Source organism: Ammospiza caudacuta, chromosome 14 (genome assembly GCF_027887145.1).
Source record: "Ammospiza caudacuta isolate bAmmCau1 chromosome 14, bAmmCau1.pri, whole genome shotgun sequence".
NCBI lineage: Eukaryota > Metazoa > Chordata > Aves > Passeriformes > Passerellidae > Ammospiza > Ammospiza caudacuta.
This window is the reverse complement of record NC_080606.1, coordinates 19,385,286-19,403,384: the sequence shown is the minus strand read 5'-3', so window position 1 is coordinate 19,403,384 and position 18,099 is coordinate 19,385,286. Positions and strand designations below refer to the sequence as shown.

The 18,099-nt window shown below is 50.6% G+C and overlaps 1 protein-coding gene across 3 annotated transcripts in view; it reads right to left on the bottom strand.

Moving 5' to 3' along the window:
* Window positions 1-1,557: 1,557 nt before the first annotated feature.
* ATP11C (ATPase phospholipid transporting 11C) overlaps window positions 1,558-18,099 on the bottom strand; it is a 56,515-nt gene continuing 39,973 nt past the window's right edge. The window contains exons 23-30 of one of the 3 annotated variants that reach the window (XM_058813927.1): window positions 17,769-17,828; window positions 16,637-16,764; window positions 14,164-14,299; window positions 12,334-12,399; window positions 11,449-11,552; window positions 9,060-9,213; window positions 7,389-7,479; window positions 1,558-4,837 (exon numbers count right to left, since the gene is read on the bottom strand). In XM_058813927.1, coding sequence (XP_058669910.1) covers window positions 7,390-7,479; window positions 9,060-9,213; window positions 11,449-11,552; window positions 12,334-12,399; window positions 14,164-14,299; window positions 16,637-16,764; window positions 17,769-17,828 — 738 coding nt within the window. In that variant the 3' untranslated portion in view covers window positions 1,558-4,837; window position 7,389. Of the gene's footprint in view, window positions 4,838-6,033; window positions 6,130-7,388; window positions 7,480-9,059; window positions 9,214-11,448; window positions 11,553-12,333; window positions 12,400-14,163; window positions 14,300-16,636; window positions 16,765-17,768; window positions 17,829-18,099 lie in introns of all 3 variants that reach the window. The other 2 variants (XM_058813926.1, XM_058813925.1) reach the window with 2 other exon arrangements.

The following is an 18,099-nucleotide window of genomic DNA, read 5'->3' as shown; positions in this document are numbered from 1 at the left end:
ATGAGCTTTAGGGGGATTTCTTGTGCACACAGCAGCATCACCCGCTCCAGGCGTACTACTACAGTCTGGTCCAGGCTGAGCAGACCCTCCATAGCCTGGCAGAAACCCTGGCCCCACTGAAGCCAGCCACACCTGCACAGGTTTAATCAGGAGGATTTTATGTCTCCTACTTGAATGTGAAATAAAAACAAAGGGCTCCACTCTGTCCTGCCACTCTCACTTGCCCGTGTCAGTCAGAGCTGCCTTGTTTGCTGTCACAGCTCCTGCTTTTGGAAAGGAGCACTCTCAGGTGCACACACCCACCCTTTCTCCAGGCCACTGTGCATTTTCCGGCTTAGCAGGTTATCCTGACGTGTGAGAATGTAAAGCAAAGCCCCCTGGCAGCAGTGGCTGCATGTCCTGCAACAGCTGCAGGGACAGCAGGGACAGGGACACCGTGACCCCTCCATGTGCCAAGAGCCCTCTCAAGCCAACAGCCTGACCTTCAAAACCTGCTGTCCTTGTTAAAAATCACCGTACAGCACGACACTGCCTCTCCTTTCCAACAAGGGCTGCACGGTGTTTGAAACGCTGATTTTGGTGCTTTCTGAGCACCGGTGCCCTGCGGTCAGCGCCCATCGCTCACACTCACAGCTCCTGTGCTGCCAGCCTGGCCAGCCAGCTCAGAGAGAGCCTCCCCACCCTGCAGACGTTTCACTATCGCTCCTGCCGCTGTTCAGATCCTCAATGCGTGTATCTGGTTTCCAATAGTACTCAGGAAAGGTTAGAGTTTGTTTTAAATAGCTCAGCCATCTGTCCTGCGGTGCCTGATGGGAGCTGCAGGCACACAAGCAGCCAAAACAGAATTTTTCAAACTGTCAGTTTCTCATTACAAACATTTCAGCTTGAAACAGACCCGTGTCCTTAAAAAGAAAGTTAAGCCTATATATTTCTTGTGCATTATACAAACACTGTGAGTCGTGCTTTAGCAGTTTCCTCGTGTTGTTGGGATTTCATCAATGCAAATATTGGGCCTGAACCTCACCAGCACCAGGCACTTTGCAAACCCCATTTGTGTATTCTGAGGCTTTGAACTAAAAATTACTTATTACAAGCACGACACAGAACCAAGAACCAAAACAGCAGCAAGGAAAACACTTCATGAATGGAAATCAGGCACATGGACCTACATCAGTTCCTAATGTCAGCTGAAGCCCTGGGTTCACCTATTCTATAAAGTTAAATCAATTTATTCACTTAATTCACAGGATTCACTTTCATAATTAAACGTTCATTTTGAGGGAAATGAGTCGAGAGCACACAAGCCAGCTATGCGCAGCAGCTGATACCCACAATTGCTAATACGCTGCTGGAAAAATAAAAATGTATGAGAAGCAAGCAGTGTTTCCTTAGGCAAATGCTGCTCCACATCACACAACCAAGCATGGCCTGGCTGGCACCTACCCCAATGTGAAAATGCTGATTGTGCCCCTAGCACTGCCCTGGAAAACCCCTAGGAGTATCCAAGGAGATGAGAGAGACAACAAATATATATTAATCAGAACAACATACCAAAGTTTATTGATTACTTCAAACAAAAGTTTCTGTAATGAAAAAAGAGCAAGTTGCATTCATAAAAGGTAACATTCACATTCAATTTCCTTGATATAAAGCAACATAAATGTATAAAATTGCATTTAAGTGAAAAAATGTAAGGTTGCAGTCCTTTTTCTTTGCAAGAAGCTGAAAATGTATCTGCTCATTGCCTGTATATAATTTACATTTTCTATACACTACATGGTTTTTTAAAAAAATTTATAGCTGGGAAATTGAATAAATGGTGCAGTATTAGGAAAGTTTTTCAACTGTGTGTATACAAATTCAATTTGAAGCTTTTATGCAATTCCAAGTAATTTATAATATTCTCATAATGATTAGGATTAGTTTTTGAGAAGTCGCTATGACTACACCAAGCTCCGCTGTTACCACATAAGAGTTTTAGAGGGAATCTTAATTACTTTCCTTATCTTTCAGTGTCACTAGTCAGTGATAAAACTTCAACAAATTACGATGAGAAAAGCCCAGCCTTTTTTCCTTCAAGTTTCTCCACCGAAAAGCCTGTACTGACCTTTAGTGTCCCTGAGGGCACCGTGAGTGCACCAGGGACCCACCAGAGCATCCCTGTGCCACTGCTGCCACGGCAGCCCTGCTGCCCCACACCTCACAGCCTGACCAGCGCCTCTCCTGGCCCTCTCCAGCCTCAGAAGGGGCTCCTGTGTCCCCTGAGTCACCCACAGCAATTGGAATTCTGGTTTTGCCATGGCTGGGTGACGAGGATCAGCTCTCCTGCAGGACCGGGCCAGCCTGGCTGTCCTGGCACCCAGCCCCACACCAGTGCACTACCTGAAGATCCAAACCCAAGAAAAACTGCATTTTCCCCAAAAGAGCTGCTATTCAAGAGATTCCACATGAATTCCACCCTGCACACCTCGGGTTTGAACGCTCAGCTATTGCAATGGCTTGTTCCAGCTGGAGACAGGACACTTGGAAAGGCCAAGAGAAAGATTTGGTTCTCAGAAGGCTCTGACTTGAGACAGGCAGCAGGAATTATCCTGGTTCTGTGACTATTTGAACAGTTCACACACACGTCAGGTTCCACTGCTCCCACTGACACCAATGGGGAACACTCTGAGCCCTGGAGCAGAGCACGACACAAAACAAACTCAGAAGCAAGGTGTCAAGCGTGGGACCATTCAGGCTTGGAATGGTTCTGAATCACAGGAATGAGGCATTTTAGTGCCCATTTTTCAGAGGTTATGTAAACACAAGTCAGCAACCGTGTATTTAAGGAGAATGGTTAGATTTGGCATATAGAGCACATCTCCATTGTATTCATCACATACTTGATCTGTAGGCACCACATTTCTGCAGGGAAAGCTGAGCACGGGACAAGGGCTGCAAGTCGAACTCTACGTCTGTGAAATGAGCTAGGAAAATGGGAAAAGCAAACAGAAGCAGGAGATGAGAGCTTTGCCCACGGGCACATGCTGGCAGTGCAGCTCCTGCCCCGCATGCAGCAGGAGCCGAGCGCGGACGCCGCTCGTGCTGAGGCCAGTGTAGAGTGCATGGCACAGTGCTCCTGTCCATCCTTCCATCCATCCCCTCCCGTGCTGGGCGAGGGCAGGGCAGCCCCAGGGACTGTGCACTGCCCTCTCCCACTCAGGTAAGGCCATCCAACCTCCTCACGATGCACCAGAGGATTTGCCAGCAGCCGATCCGCACCAGCCGCAGACGAACCGCAGGGACGGCAGCCAGAGAGCAAGGCTTGATTCTTCCAACAATTAACAGTCTGCAGTTAATTTGGTGAGGGGAATGTTCTGTCTGTCCCAAATGGTTCTGTTGACACAAAGCTGAGTGAGCAGGAGCCAAACCCAGCAGCAGTGCAGAGCTTGCTGCTTCTGAAAGGAGCCCCAAGCTTCTCCCCGCAGCTCCTCTGGGGGACATCAGCACGAGGCAGGACTGCCACACCACCCAGCAGGGCACACAGCCTGCTCTGCCACTGCTCATGACTTCACACAACAAAACAAGCTGCTCTTGCCACACGTGAAGTATAAGACAAAAAAAAAATATTGAGAGTCAGGCATCTCACCTTTGCTGTGCAGAACCTAAAGAGGAAAGTTCCTACTACCATGGTACAGGTAGATTTGAAAAGAACATGCCAATTTAAAAATAAATGTAAAATGAAATCAGGTTCATGTATTCCATTTCAAACTGCCTTCTTTTTTCTTAGTGCAAATAACTCAAGATGCAGTTTCATACACCTGCATGTTGACAGGCACAGCCCATGTCCCTGGGATCAGCCAAGGACCACACTGTCCCTCACCCTTTACAGTGTTGGAGCCACTGCACAGTGCAGTAATGCAAGCACAGCAGAGGAGCCTGGGCACTTAGGCTCAGAGTCTGGCACAGCCCAGCTTCTGGGATTCCTTTTTCCCCCACAAAGCTTCCTTCCATCACAAACAGCCACAGAACAACCTTTTCTTCGCTCTGCAGCAGGAACAAACCCAGCAGCAAACCGCTTGTGAGAGGATGCTCTGGCACTTCCAGCACTGCAGGTCTTCACAGACACCACTGCTGTGGCCAGACCACAGACTGTTTCCAGCTCCATCTGCAGGACACAGGGACAAAGGTTTCTCCCGAATTCTCAGTGATCCTGCCGTGTCCATCTGGGCACCCGTGGCTGGGGACGGCAGCTGCCAGCGAGGCAGCACAGCCCAGCACCAGCACCAGGAGAGGGGCTCCAGGGCTGCATCCACCTCCTGTGTGAGGGCAGCAGCCTCGTCCCAGTGCCTTCAGGGCTGCAGGGGAATGTCACTGGCTTGGAGTCTGTGCTACTTCTTTGGTCAGGCAGAGCAGGAGCGTGAGCAGCCCTGCTGCTCTGGGGCAGATCCGCAGCGGGCACACAGCCCTGTGCGTGATGGGGCTGGCACTGCACTCCTGCATTCGATCCATGCTGCTGGGGTGAGCTCCCAACGATGCTATCCCAGCTCCAATGATGCAGGATTTGGCAGAACTGGTTTTTCTGGGAGGGCAGGGAAGCCTCAAGACCAAAGCCTGACGTGGGGCCGGTGCCCTGGCTGCTCTCCCAAGCAGGCTGCTCGCAGTCCTTGGTGCTATCAAAGGTCACTGCCAGGTTAAAACCATGGGTTCCTACAGCACGACAACGTTTGTGTGGAGCACTTTAAGGTATCCTGAGAGGATATCTTTCTGCCAGATTAGTAACAGCATCTTCAGCCTTCACATAACCATTCTCTATACGTTTGTATGACACTAACACAGGCAGATCAAAGGGGCCAGCCTGCAAAAATCAGAAGGAAAACAAACAAGTATTGCAACTGTTACATTCCCAAACCCGTAAACCTTTCCCTGGGTTATTAAAATAAAATATATAGGAGAAGAAGAATAATTAGGCCATGATAAAAGTGCCAAATATCATTCACAACCAAGTAATCAGATGACAAATAAATTTTCACAATTTGCAAAATGCCGCATCAAGTCCAAAAGTGGCATCTGCCCCACTGTCCCCTGCAGCTCCTGTGCTGCTGCAGCCACTCCCACAGCAGTCTGCAGCAGTGTGTGGTGGTGGAGAGCACCACCTAATGTCAGTGGGGAGGGACTGGCTGCACTGGAGCTGGCAGGGCTGGCTGCACTGGAGCCGGCAGGGCTGGCTGCACTGGAGCCGGCAGGGCTGGCTGCACTGGAGCCGGCAGGGCTGCTGCTGGCCCTGCCATGCCCATAAATCTGACTGCTTTAGCAGCAGGGGTGGGCACAGAGGTGCGAGAGGTTCGTAGATAATCTGCAGGTTTATGTTTGCAGCTCACCACACATAACATCTCCCCTAATGCAGGATTGTGAATTCAATTAGGCACTTTTACTTCTCTTATTCTGCTGTTGGCTTACTACAGAGTTTAAAATCAACCCGTAGGAGGATGCTGTGTGTGTGCAGACACACGGACACCCAGACAGGCCTCTGTCCCATGTGCTGACACACACAGACAAGTACATGTGTTTAGTACCCATCTGTGCAGATGAATTAAAACATACTTATTTCTACCTGACAGAGCAGCATGCACCCTAGAGAAAGGGATTCTGGTACCATTCAGATGCAATACTGGAATCATTTTAACAACTGAGATTTCCATCCTTCACTGTAAATGTATCAGCTTTTATAACCAGTGTTAGCACGATTCAGGCTGCACTCTCACATTCAATTTTGTGCTAATATTAGACTGAAGTAGCAGTTAAATTGAGAGATTTGTTTACATTTTGCCAAATACTTGAAAGGATCTGTACAGATATGGGATTCTGAAGAAGCTGGATAGTACATCCCCAAATTAAAATGCATCCCAAGCATTGCATCTCCATTCCACAAGGACAGGTGCCCCACACCGAGAGCCAAGAGGATTACAAGAACCACGGTTTAATTGATTTGGAGGGGGTTACATTTGGTTAATCAATGCCTTTAAAACCATCCCAATCCTCAGGACAGGGTACCTGTTACAACACATTAGACTCATCTGAGAATGTTCTTAAAAGAAGAGGTCTGACAGAAGGTCTGGCCGACAATGAATCAGGTGCCTTCCTGCTGCTCTGCAACAGCGAGGCAAAGAGACACATAGCACACAGCCCTGAGCCTGACACACAGCCCCTCTGACAGACAGACACACAGCACACAGCCCTGAGCCTGACACACAGCCCCTGGCACAGACAGACACACAGCACACAGCCCTGAGCCTGACACACAGCCCCTCTGACAGACAGACACACAGCACACAGCCCTGAGCCTGCCTGGTGACACAGGTGCCACAGGGCAGGACACACAGCCCCTGGCACAGACAGACACACAGCACACAGCCCTGAGCCTGCCTGGTCACACAGGGCAGGACACACAGCCCCTCTCACAGACAGACACACAGCACACGAGCAGGGCAGGACACACAGCCCCTGGCACAGACAGACACACAGCACACAGCCCTGAGCCTGCCTGGTGACACAGGTGCCACAGGGCAGGACACACAGCCCCTCTCACAGACAGACACACAGCCCCTGGCACAGACAGACACACAGCACACGAGCAGGGCAGGACACACAGCACAGCCCCTCTCACAGGACAGGGCAGCACACCGTGACCAGCACTGGTGGGTTTGCAGTGCCACGGGCACGGGAGGTGCTCAGAAACTGCCCTGCTCCCCAAAGGGTCTGGAGATTCACACTGCAGGTGCTTCTGAGGGAGCAGCAGACATCCCTATCCCCACACAACTGGTGTTTTACAACAGCCAGTAATGTGGGGAGCTGCAGTGAACCCAGACACCAGGGATGTGCAATCAGGGTGCTTTGCTGAGGGTGACCCCAGCAGTCCCACGGTCAGCAGGTCCAGGACTGTCCCTTGGTGTGAGGGTTGTGGGCTGTGGCTTGGTCACTCACACAAAGAACAACAGCAGCACTGGAAATGGGATGGACTGGGGAGGCTCCTCCCGGGCCAGACAAGCCTGAGCCATTTGACAATTCACCCAGAGGACAACCGACACTAATTCCACCTTGTCCCACTCCTGTCTGGTCCACTAAGACACAACTACAGCAGGGAAGGAGAGTGTAACCAGCTTTGTGTGTGCCCACCTCACCCGGACACCCTGAGCACCACCAGCTCACCCACCTGAGCTGCAGCAAGAGACCAAGGGCAAGAGACAGACAAAATATTTAAGCAGAAGATTTAAATTAAGGCAGAAGGTGGGGGAAAGCGAGGTTCTGCTGTGTGAGCACATCTAAAGGGGGGTTTTCAGGAGTTAGGCATTAGAAAGAAGAAAAAAGCAGTGAGCAAGCAACACATTGCGACTCAGAAAGGAAATCACCTTATTCACTCCAAGAAAAGCTGTGATTGCTGGAAGTTTGAGAAAGCATGAAGATAGTGGATGTTCCTGAGGAAGGAAGGCGCTTCGTTACCTAGTTCACAACAGCACAAAAGACAGAAAATTGCAGTACAAGAAAGAGAAAGGCAGAAACCAAGGAAAACACAAATGCGCCTTGCAGTTAAAAAAACAAACAGAACCAAAAGAAAATAAAAACAACCACCACGTTACCACACAGAAAATTTAATAAAGGCTGAGCAGAGCTGATGTGCTGTTATAGGACACCAGGGGTGAAACCCTGTCCCACTGGGACCAAGGGCAAATGCCCAACAACCTGGCCTAACTCTGCCCTCCCCTTCCAGAAGGGACCCTTGGCCCAAGCTGTGGATCAGGCTCCCATACAATGTCCCTAATTCTGTTTTTCACTGTATGCTTCCCTTGGGACACTGATATTTATTTTATTTCAATATTAAGGCCAGGATTCTTAACAAGGGTTTTGATTTGAATTCATCTACCTGGTCCTAGATGCCTTTACAAATCAGGCAGCTGACTCTGGTGTCTGATGGCTGGCACAGATATCCAGAGCTGGTATCTCCTTCAGGCACTTACAATAAAGCTCTTACTCAAAATGTACATTTAAATATTTCTCAGCCTGTGTTTAGTTTGGGATGCACATCTGAAGAGACTTTTCTAGCTGACACTCACTTTGCTTTGCTAAGTGATTTCACAAGAGCCTTTGTTACATGAATAAAAAGCACTCTTGAATGTAAGTATTGCAAGAGGGGACAGATCTTTGCTCAGCAGCTGAAGGCAAAAATGGGCCACACCTCCCAGGTGAGCTGAGCTGGGGCTCAGAAACCCCCAGGTCACCTTCCAGGGCACAGCCCCAAGCTCTCCTCTGTCTGCAGCTCAGAGCAACTCACTCCCAGCCTATTCAACAGTGGTGCCCAGCTGGAAACTATTAAATCATACCCAAATGGAAGTTACATGGACCCTCACAAAACACAACCACAGCTCTGTTGCCATCTCCCCTGTTTTCAGCTTCAGTGATGCCCCATCCCTGGGAGTGTCCAAGGCCAGGATGGGGCCCTGGGCACCCTGATCTAGGGAATGGCACCCCTGCCCTGCCAGGGGGCTGGAACTGGGTGATTTTAGGGAGCCTTCCAACCCCAACCCTCCTGTGACTCCCTCAAGGACCAGGCTGGGGGTTCCTGACTGAGCCCTGCCCATGTGCCCTCAGCTGTGCCCTCTGCAGCCCTGGCACAGGAGAACCCCAGGTGGGACCAGACCTGACCCTGCTCCCACTGCCCAGCACCTGGGCACACGCCAGGGAGCAGCCTGCTTTTCTGACACTACAACAAGCAGCTTTTCTCAGGACAAGATAAAGTGTGTTTGGTGGCCAGTTCAGGCTGGACAAGGCTCATGCTCTTCCCTAGGAGACACCACACTCCCACCCAGGGAAGGCACAGGCTGACTCTCTCCCTGCTGCAGACCTAGGCAGAATTTTTGGAATAACTTTTTGACATTTTTGGCACGTGAAAGAGCAAGGCAAGACTCTAGGAAGCCTTCCTTGAGATGTGAGTGGTATGTGGTATTGTTAAAGGTTCATCTGGTGCCTAAGGGTGAGAACAGTCTGCCTAAAAACACAGTGCAACACATCACCTCGTTCCTTACCTGATGATTTTTCTCTTTTATATTTTTTAAAACTATTAGAAGAATTTCTGGGAAAAGGCTGATAAAGATCAGGAGAATTATTGCCAGCCATGTGGAAACAGAAGTCAGCATATGAGCAAATACAAAATACATTCTTTGCTGCTTCAAGAAAGGCCTGGAAAAGAAAGGATACAAATAAATTCTGGTTAGCATGGGTTTTCCCAGAAGATCAGAACCAAAGCAGACTTCAGGTAAAGCTATTAGCAGTTGTGTCTCCCTTTCAGACAGAGATGGACACAGCACAGAAACACACTGCCCATCCCTCTCCTAATGCATCTCCTCCTCCAGCTGCACTATTTCTGGAAGAGTGTCATGATCCATTTTGCATCTTCCACGTCTGTTTCTTTTCAGGGTGGGAAGGGGCTTGAATTTAGCCACCATCACTGATAAATTATTCACCTCATCAAAAACCAGGTCATTTTATTTCAGTGTCAGGCTTTGCTATAGCTTCTGGTTTGGTTTTGATAGTGGAAATCCAGAGTCTCTCAATCACAACAGGTTATTTGCCCCTTCCTCCTTTCCTTGATGAGGGAAAGCAACCAACAGCTGCTTGTGAGAAACACCTCATCAATAACTCACGACAAGGATCCCAAAGCAGTTGGGATCCCAAAGCAGTTTTTGCTTACTGTTGGATCAAAAAACATTGAGCTGTGCAAGTTAAACAGTAGGAAGAGTTTTCAGTAGAAAGCTCAGTTGAGCATAGAGATGTGGCTAGATTGCAGACCTGGATCTGTTGGTCAGCAAGAGTTAACTGAGGAGCTAAAGCTTGTGACCCCCACAGAAAATACTGAAATCTGTTCTACATCCTTATTAGCAGGCTACTGGATCAGGGATCCAGCCAATATCCCATGGCAAAGCAAAGGGGTAAAACAGAGATGCTGTGAGTGTCAACTGAACATTTACTGCAGCACAGGAAATACAAAAGTGAAATGTTTGTAATGTACTAATGTCACCTGCTTTTGCAACACATTGAACCTACAATCCTGGGTGCACTCAAGTCAATGAGAATTTCTCCATTTCAACACCAGGACCTGACTCTCTCCTGCTTGTCCCAGAGGGCCAAGTCCCCTTGCTCTGCATCTGCCTCACCTGTTCCTTCTGCTTCACTGAGGTTCTTTCCACCACAACTTGTCTGTCTCTCTCCTCCACATGCACAAACAGACCCTAAAAGGTTCGGTCTAGAACCTCCCAATAAAGGCAAGAGCCTCAAGCAGCAGAAAGGCAAACACCCCCTGCCCAATCTGAGCACCTGGATGATGCCCAGGGTGTTGTCTCTTTGAGAACAATCCCTCTGCTGGGCTGAGAGCTCCTCAAACCCCTCTCGCGGCGCACCAGCCCTCCTGCAGCACTGCTTTTGGGGGGTGTGGTGGGGGCAGAGGAAGGATCGGGGCTGCACACCCCTGGCACTGCCCTACACACCCCCTGGCACTGCCCTACACACCCCTGGCACCTGCCCTACACACCCCCTGGCACCTGCCCTACACACCCCCTGGCACTGCCCTACACACCCCTGGCACTGCCCTACACACCCCTGGCACCTGCCCTACACACCCCCTGGCACCTGCCCTACACACCCCTGGCACTGCCCTACACACCCCTGGCACTGCCCTACACACCCCTGGCACCTGCCCTACACACCCCCTGGCACTGCCCTACACACCCCCTGGCACTACCAGTCTCCAAGGAAGGATCAGGGCTGCACACCCCTGGCACTGCCACTCTCCAAGGAAGGATCGGGGCTGCACACCCCTGGCACTGCCCTACACACCCCTGGCACCTGCCCTGCACACCCCTGGCACCTGCCCTACACACCCCTGGCACTGCCAGTCTCCGAGGAAGGATCGGGGCTGCACACCCCTGGCACTGCCCTACACACCCCTGGCACTGCCCTACACACCCCTGGCACTGCCAGTCTCCGAGGAAGGATCAGGGCTGCACACCCCTGGCACCTGCCCTACACACCCCTGGCACTGCCAGTCTCCTAGGTAGGAGCAGGCTGCACACCCCCCCCTGGCACCTGCCCTACACACCCCTGGCACTGCCAGTCTCCAAGGAAGGATCGGGGCTGCACACCCCTGGCACTGCCCTACACACCCCTGGCACTGCCCTACACACCCCCTGGAACCTGCCCTACACACCCCTGGCACTGCCCTACACACCCCTGGCACCTGCCCTACACACCCCTGGCACTGCCCTACACACCCCTGGCACTGCCAGTCTCCTAGGTAGGAGCAGGCTGCACACCCCACCTGGCACCTGCCCCACACACCCCTGGCACTGCCAGTCTCAGGATGCCCTGAGGAGGGGGCACTGCCCTAGCAAAGGGCAGGGGAAAGAAAACAATACTTGCCAAATGACTCCTCCCCAAAAGAATGAGAAAAACACATAGAAAGCAAGGGAGCCCCAAATCACAAAGTGGTTCATCCACGTCCAGAATCGGGTATCTAACGCTAGCTGTGGGAACAAAGAGAGACAAAACAGGCTTTAGATGCACAGTGCATTGCATTTATGTGACATTTCAGACTGGTTTCACATTAAGGCTGAAGGTTCTCCAAACAGCTACCTGTGTGCATATGGGCACCAGGACAAACACTTTCCATGTCCACAGTCTGGCACAATGCTAGCAGGGAAACAGTGGCATTCTAATTGTAACTGACACTTTTAAATGGAATAAATTTGATGCAACCCCTGATCCTACAGGAAAGAAACATCTAAAGGTTACGGGGACTGTAATTGCCTCGTCACCACCTGCTGTCCTGAACCAAACACAAAGGACCTTTTGTAAGGTCTTATGCAAACAGTTTGTTCTGGAAAGCTCCATGAAACAAAATAGATTTGCTATTGTTATTTGACACGTGTGCTTTTGTGATCACTTTGGCACTCAGCCTTGTCTGAAACAAGGTGGACAAACCCAAATTCTCTATTGCTCCTCTCCTCTTGCTGGAACTGAGCATCAAGAGGTGAAAGCGTGGGGGAGAGTCAACCATAACCAACTGTAGTCCTCAAAAGAGGGGAAAAATAGAAAAATAATTTAAACAGAACAAACACAAAAAAGGAATACATACTTAAGGGCCACAGACCGCACAAAGCAAAGTAAGCAGGTTCTGCCTCTACGGGAGAAGATCTGAGTGTGGTGGGAAATACTCAGACACTATTTCCAGCCCATTCAGCCATGATTTCACAGTGCACAGGAGCCTTGGAAAGGCCAGCAAGGAAAGGGAAGGGAGGTGCTGACCTTGAGAGTGACGGTGAACACCAGCACGGTGAAGACAATCGTCCCAAAGGTCCAGTTCCCGAACACCTGCAAAACACACGGGGCACTGCCACAGCGTGCTGGCCCTCTGGGGAGGCACAGCACGGGGCCAGGGACACGAGGGAGCAGGGGAGGCAGGGACAGAGGGACAGAGGGACAGAGGGACAGGGACGCTCGCAGCTCTGCACGCCACCCTGAGCCATGCAGTGCCACACACACACAGGTGACAGAGCTGGGATGTGACAGGGACAGCCTCCTACTAACAGCAATGTCAATGAGGACACAAGGCACTGCACCACCTGCAGCTCAGGGTTTCTTGGCAATTTACTCAGTTTCTGCTTTCTCGCCACACCCATCCTCCTCCTCCTCCTCATCACCTCTCTGCAGTCCCCTTGCAGAGGGCACCAGTGGGCACTGGTGCTGCCCCAGCTGGCTGGTTTGTGGGAACTGGGGACTAGGCACACAAAGGAAAGCAGATACTGTCTATCAATCCAGTGATGGCAATGAATGGGAGAGATGCTTACCAAAGGCTGTCAAGTTCTGAATGCATACATTAAAACAGAAAGTGAAATGTAAAAGTTTCCAAAAAATGCAAAAAAATTAAAGTCAATAGGAGTGAAAAACGAGTCAATCAAACATACATGGATATTATGAACAATTGCTGGTAGCAGTTCTTACAGGCATAAGTGTTTACAGAACAGGACATAACCACAGATCTTACTGCAGTGCCACACAGATCTGACCCCTGAAGGCATTTGCAGAGCACATCAGTGCTTCATGTTTCATTCCAATCCAACCAGAATGGCCACAGACACAGCAGAGCACTGATCTGACAATACAGGGGCTTGGCTGCATGTAGCTGGGGCCATAAATGCTGGCAGTGATGCAGTGTATGGATATACACAGAAATTTCATCAGCTTTTCTCCAAGTGTTAGCCACTAAAGAGTTTTGGTGTTTTCAGGGGTCACAAGTGATGGTGCAAAGAAGTTTCCCATCAGCCAAGATCTAATAACACACTGCACATCCCCTTGGGGAAAGGGTCCTGAAACCACTCAGGCCACCTGAGCAGCTGCCCTGCACTAATGCTTTGCTCTGTACTCAGTTAACCAGCAGAACAAGAAAAAATGAGAAAAAAGGAAAAATAAAAAAACCCTCCATCTTTCTTCCTCCTCTTTCTGTGCAAGTTAACCCCAGCAGCTCCCACAGCAATGCAAGGGCTCATCCCCACAGCAGAGGCGTGAGCAAGGAGGCAGCAGGGACAACATCCCGGTGCCTCCAGGAGCTGGGGACTTGGGCTGGCTCCAAAACAGGAGCAAAAGGCCAGCCCAGCCCTCCGTGGGCAGAGAGGCTGCACCCACAGCCCCAGGCAGGCCCAGCACACAAGCAGCCCTGCACCACGGCTGCCCCGAGGAGCACCGTCCCACCAAGGGGGATAATTCAGCTGCTCACCACCAGCCCAGCACACACTGAATTTTGGGCTGTCCCTGGTGGGAAGGACAGACCCTGCCCTGGGCCAGTGCCTGGGACCACACAGAGCAGGGGAGAGCCCTGTGCAGAGCCCACTGTGCTGAACAGGGCAGTGTGTGAGACTAGTCCTGTTACCTAGTGAGAGTAACCAGCTCTGCCCCGTTTCCATGGCGATCTGGAAATGTTTTATTTCAAGCATTTGCTGCAGGATCACACCATAAGCAAGGCTCCACTGTTGGACAAGACTGGAGACACAGTGCACAGCTCAAGCAGAGATTCCCTGCCAGCATATCAGAGGCAGCACACAACACAAACACTCATCTTCCTCTCTCTGGGGCCGTTACCTTTCCGTTGTCTTCCAAGGAGGAGTTTTGGAAAAGAAAATAAACCCCAAAGAAAAACACGAGTCCTTCAAAGGCGCCCAGGAAGGTCCAGTACAGGAAGGGCCTCCACTGCAGCATGGCATTGTCTGACACCTTCCTGCCAAGAGATGGAGGAACAGCACCATCAGCACCAGCCAGGCTGGGCTGCAGAGCTCCCCACAGCAGGGCTGGGGGCCTGGAGCAAGCCCTTGCAGGAGGAGCCCAGGGGGAACCCACAGAAACACCTGCCAGGACATAAAGAACACTTCTAATGTCAGCTGCTGATCATGAGAAATCACAAGGGGTTCAGCACATTAATTGTTTTGTCTTTCTCCTCTAGGTAAAACTTGGATGAAAAAAACACAAAGTCAACAGAGGCTGTCCTATACCTCTCCTGCAGCCCCTGTGCTGCCCATGGTATCTGATATTTTCCGCTAAATTTTAAAAGCAGGGTAAGGCTAAAGAGCAGCTGTATGGGATGCATAAAATCCATGGTGTGTTTCCCTCTTTTTGTGTTGGAAGCACAAAGTCCTTTTTTGAGAAAGGCTCTGCAAGTCCTGCTCCCTGAAGTGGTGTTTTTCTGCACAGGCTGAAAATAACCTCCTGAATTGTATGGTGGGTGTTTTTATCACAGGGGTTGTAGCAGGAGGCTCTTGGCTGAATCCAGGATGAGATCTGGGACGGAGGCAGCAGCAGCAATGGATGGGCTATGAGCAGAGCTCTGCAGGGACCACACACAGGGCCTGGGGAGTGGAGGGTGGCTGTCAGGGCAGGAAGGAGTTAAAAACAGTCCCCTGCATCATTATCTTTTCAGACTACTTTCTGTAAAGTCCCCACCTTTTCTGCATTGTTCTCCTTAACTCCTAAAGGAATACATCCCCTTCCAGCAAGATGCACTTTGCAAACCTGTGTGGTGCTGGGCTCCTGTAACTGCATTTCTGAAATGAGATCCTATTGAAACCCACACAGGGTGATGCTGTGACCACGCTCTAACGTGTCACACCTTGGGTCTGAGAAAGGAGCAAGGACAAACCAGACTGGAAGCGTGGGGCACTGCAAGCAGAGAAACACAAGCAGCTTCCTCCCTGTGAGCTCTGTTTTGCACTGCCATCTCTGTCCTGCAGTGCTGGTGGTAAACAGCTTTCCCAGAGTGAGGATCTGCAGTGCAGCAGCAGCAGCAGCAGCAGCGCAGCGGGCGCTCTGCACCCAGCACAGGCACAGGAATATTCCAACCAGGCTGTTCCCCTGCACACACAGACCCCAGAGAGCACAGAGCCCACAGGGGAAGGCACAGGGGCTGCTGCTCCTGCTCTCTGTCGCACTACATTCAATTACCAAGCTATTTAAAAACCCAGACGGTGGCATATTGCCACGGAGCGAAGGAATACAGAGCTGTAATCAATCATGGCTCTGAGTGTTCACTTCAAACCACCCAAGCCCCTTCCCAGCCACACAGCTCTGGCTGCATGCACTGCTGTTTATACCTAGGGCAATGCTCACACAGGATTTGAGGCACCTGATAATTCCCTTTGCTGTCTCTGCACAGAGATCACCCTTGGCTCGAGCACACACAGCTCCACTGCTGAGGAGCATCACACCAGTGACAGGGCTGGCACTGCCCAAAGCAGCCCTGACCTGGCTTTGCCCCAGGGCTGAGCTGACTGCCAGGCTGGGGAATTGGCAACAGGGATGCACAGAGAGGGGCTTCCCCAGAAAACATCTTCCTTAGTCTCTGCTGAAGGGCTGCCCCAAGCACGTGTGTGGCAGGGCTGGGAGGAAGAGGGAAAGCATCTCTGTTCCTGGGCAAGTTTGGAGCCTCTCCCTGGAGAGAGAAACCAAGGAGAGAAAGCAGCAGGCAAAGCAGAGGGAGACAGTCTGAGCTGTCCTTTCCCTGGGCAGAACACAGTGTGTGGATCAATGAGCTGAGATCCCTGGGTTCTGATAAGGGAACTTGGCCTTAGAGGGGAAGCCTGGGGGACCACATCCATTTAGACAAGCTGAGAAACCACCTGCCTGAGCTGGGCTTCAGAAACATTCATCTTCCTGGAAATGCATGGATCTGTTTTCCTCCTGAAGGCTGCCCCTCCCCTGCCTGCATTACACGCTCCATCACGTGCCTGGCTCAAAGGTAACGTGAATGAATGGCCTGGCCACTCTCACAACTCCATTTTCCTTCTGGATGAATTCCACCTACAGTTTACCCTTCACAGAGACACAGCAGTGCAGTTTGCCAGACCAGACACTGTCAGGGAGCATAAACAAGCAGCAACAGGCAGTAAACACAAGGCTGCTCAGCCTGAGTGCAGAACAGCTGAGCCACAGGGACAGGAATGGCTTTTCATGCCCTTGGTGGTGACGCCATCCCTGACACAGGGCAGGGACACCTGCTCACCCTCCTGCAGCCAGAAACCCAAAGCCCAGGTGGCAGAGGCCAGCCCAGGCCAGCAGTACTCACATGTAGAGCTGAGGGTCCGAGGTCAGGGTGTCAATGCTGATGTGCTGCTCCAGCAGGCTGTAAGCCAGGATGGGCAGCGACGTGAAGCAGATGTTGTACATGGTCAGGTAAGCAGCATCATACAGTGGCTTGGAGGAGGAACAAAGGGTGACGTGAGACAGACAGGAAAGGAAAAGGCCTCTCCACAAAGAAATGAAAGCATAAATCACCAGCTCCTGCATACCCTCTGTCACACAGATGCCTCCCTCTGTCACCCAGCACAGCCTCGCTGGATGGAGCTGTGCTCTGTGCAGGGCAGGGGAACAAGGCACCTGCAGTGCCCAGGAACCTGCCCCACTGACAGAAGTTCTGTAACTGGCTGGTCTCACCTGCAGCTTATCCCCCAGAAAAGCAGTACTGAGCAGCCCTTAGCACAGCTCTCCTCTTGCTGCTCCTGTGCTGCTGTTTCTGTTAATACATCTGGTGCCTCCCGTGGCTCTCTAAGGACTACACTGTTTTAGAGGAACCACAGCTTCTTTTTTTAAAAAAGGAAAGTTTTCTGCCAAAACAAGCAGAGAACTCTCTCTCACCATTCACTCTTCCTGTAACTTTTGAGCCCAAATAGACACAAAAGTCCCTTAAGCTGACACTAAAGCCAAAGCTCTCATCTCCAAGCACATGAACCCACTCACACATGGATCTGCCCCTCTGATGTTTACTTGGATTAAACAAAGCTCTGGTAACACTCATTGTGTGTCTTTTTTTAAAAGACATAAGAGAATGAACCATTCTTCCTTCTGAGTGACATTTTTAACGCACTGAAATTCAGCAGAGGAGACAACATCAGGAAACTGTTCAAAACTTGTTCTTGTAAGAAAAGCAGAAGTAGCAAAATCAGGTGCTGACAAACCAGCCAAACCTTTCTCTCACTACTTCAGGAAGGTGTCCACCTGTGTCTATGGCTGGTGGATGGGAAAGGAAAGAAAGCAGATTGCTCTCTTTGCAGTTATGGTTTCAAAATATTATGTTCCAGATCTGGTGCTAGAGCAAGGTGGTAAAGGGACAGGATGCCAAAAGCCAAGTCTCTGATAGGAGACCTCATCCTGCCACTTGCTTTGTAACTTGCCTTTATAGACAAATTAGTGGAAGTTACCTGCTGTGAGAATCCACAAAAGAACTGGTATAAAAACTGTGGTAAAATGAAGCAAAGGTTCTGGGAAAACAAAAGACAAATGGTCAGCAGGGAAGCACTTGACTTCTCGGTCTACACCCAGTAGTTTTTCCTGTTATCAGACATTAGTGTCTGACATTACAACATCAGACAAGGTAGGGCACTTGTTCAATCAAGCACAAAAGCAATCCTGTGAGCAGTTAGTATCTGCAGGAGACACGAGAAGAATGCTCACATTGCTCTGTTTTCAATGGACAGGCACATAGCAGACACAGCCTGTCCCAGGGAGGGAAAACAGAGCTACAGAATATCC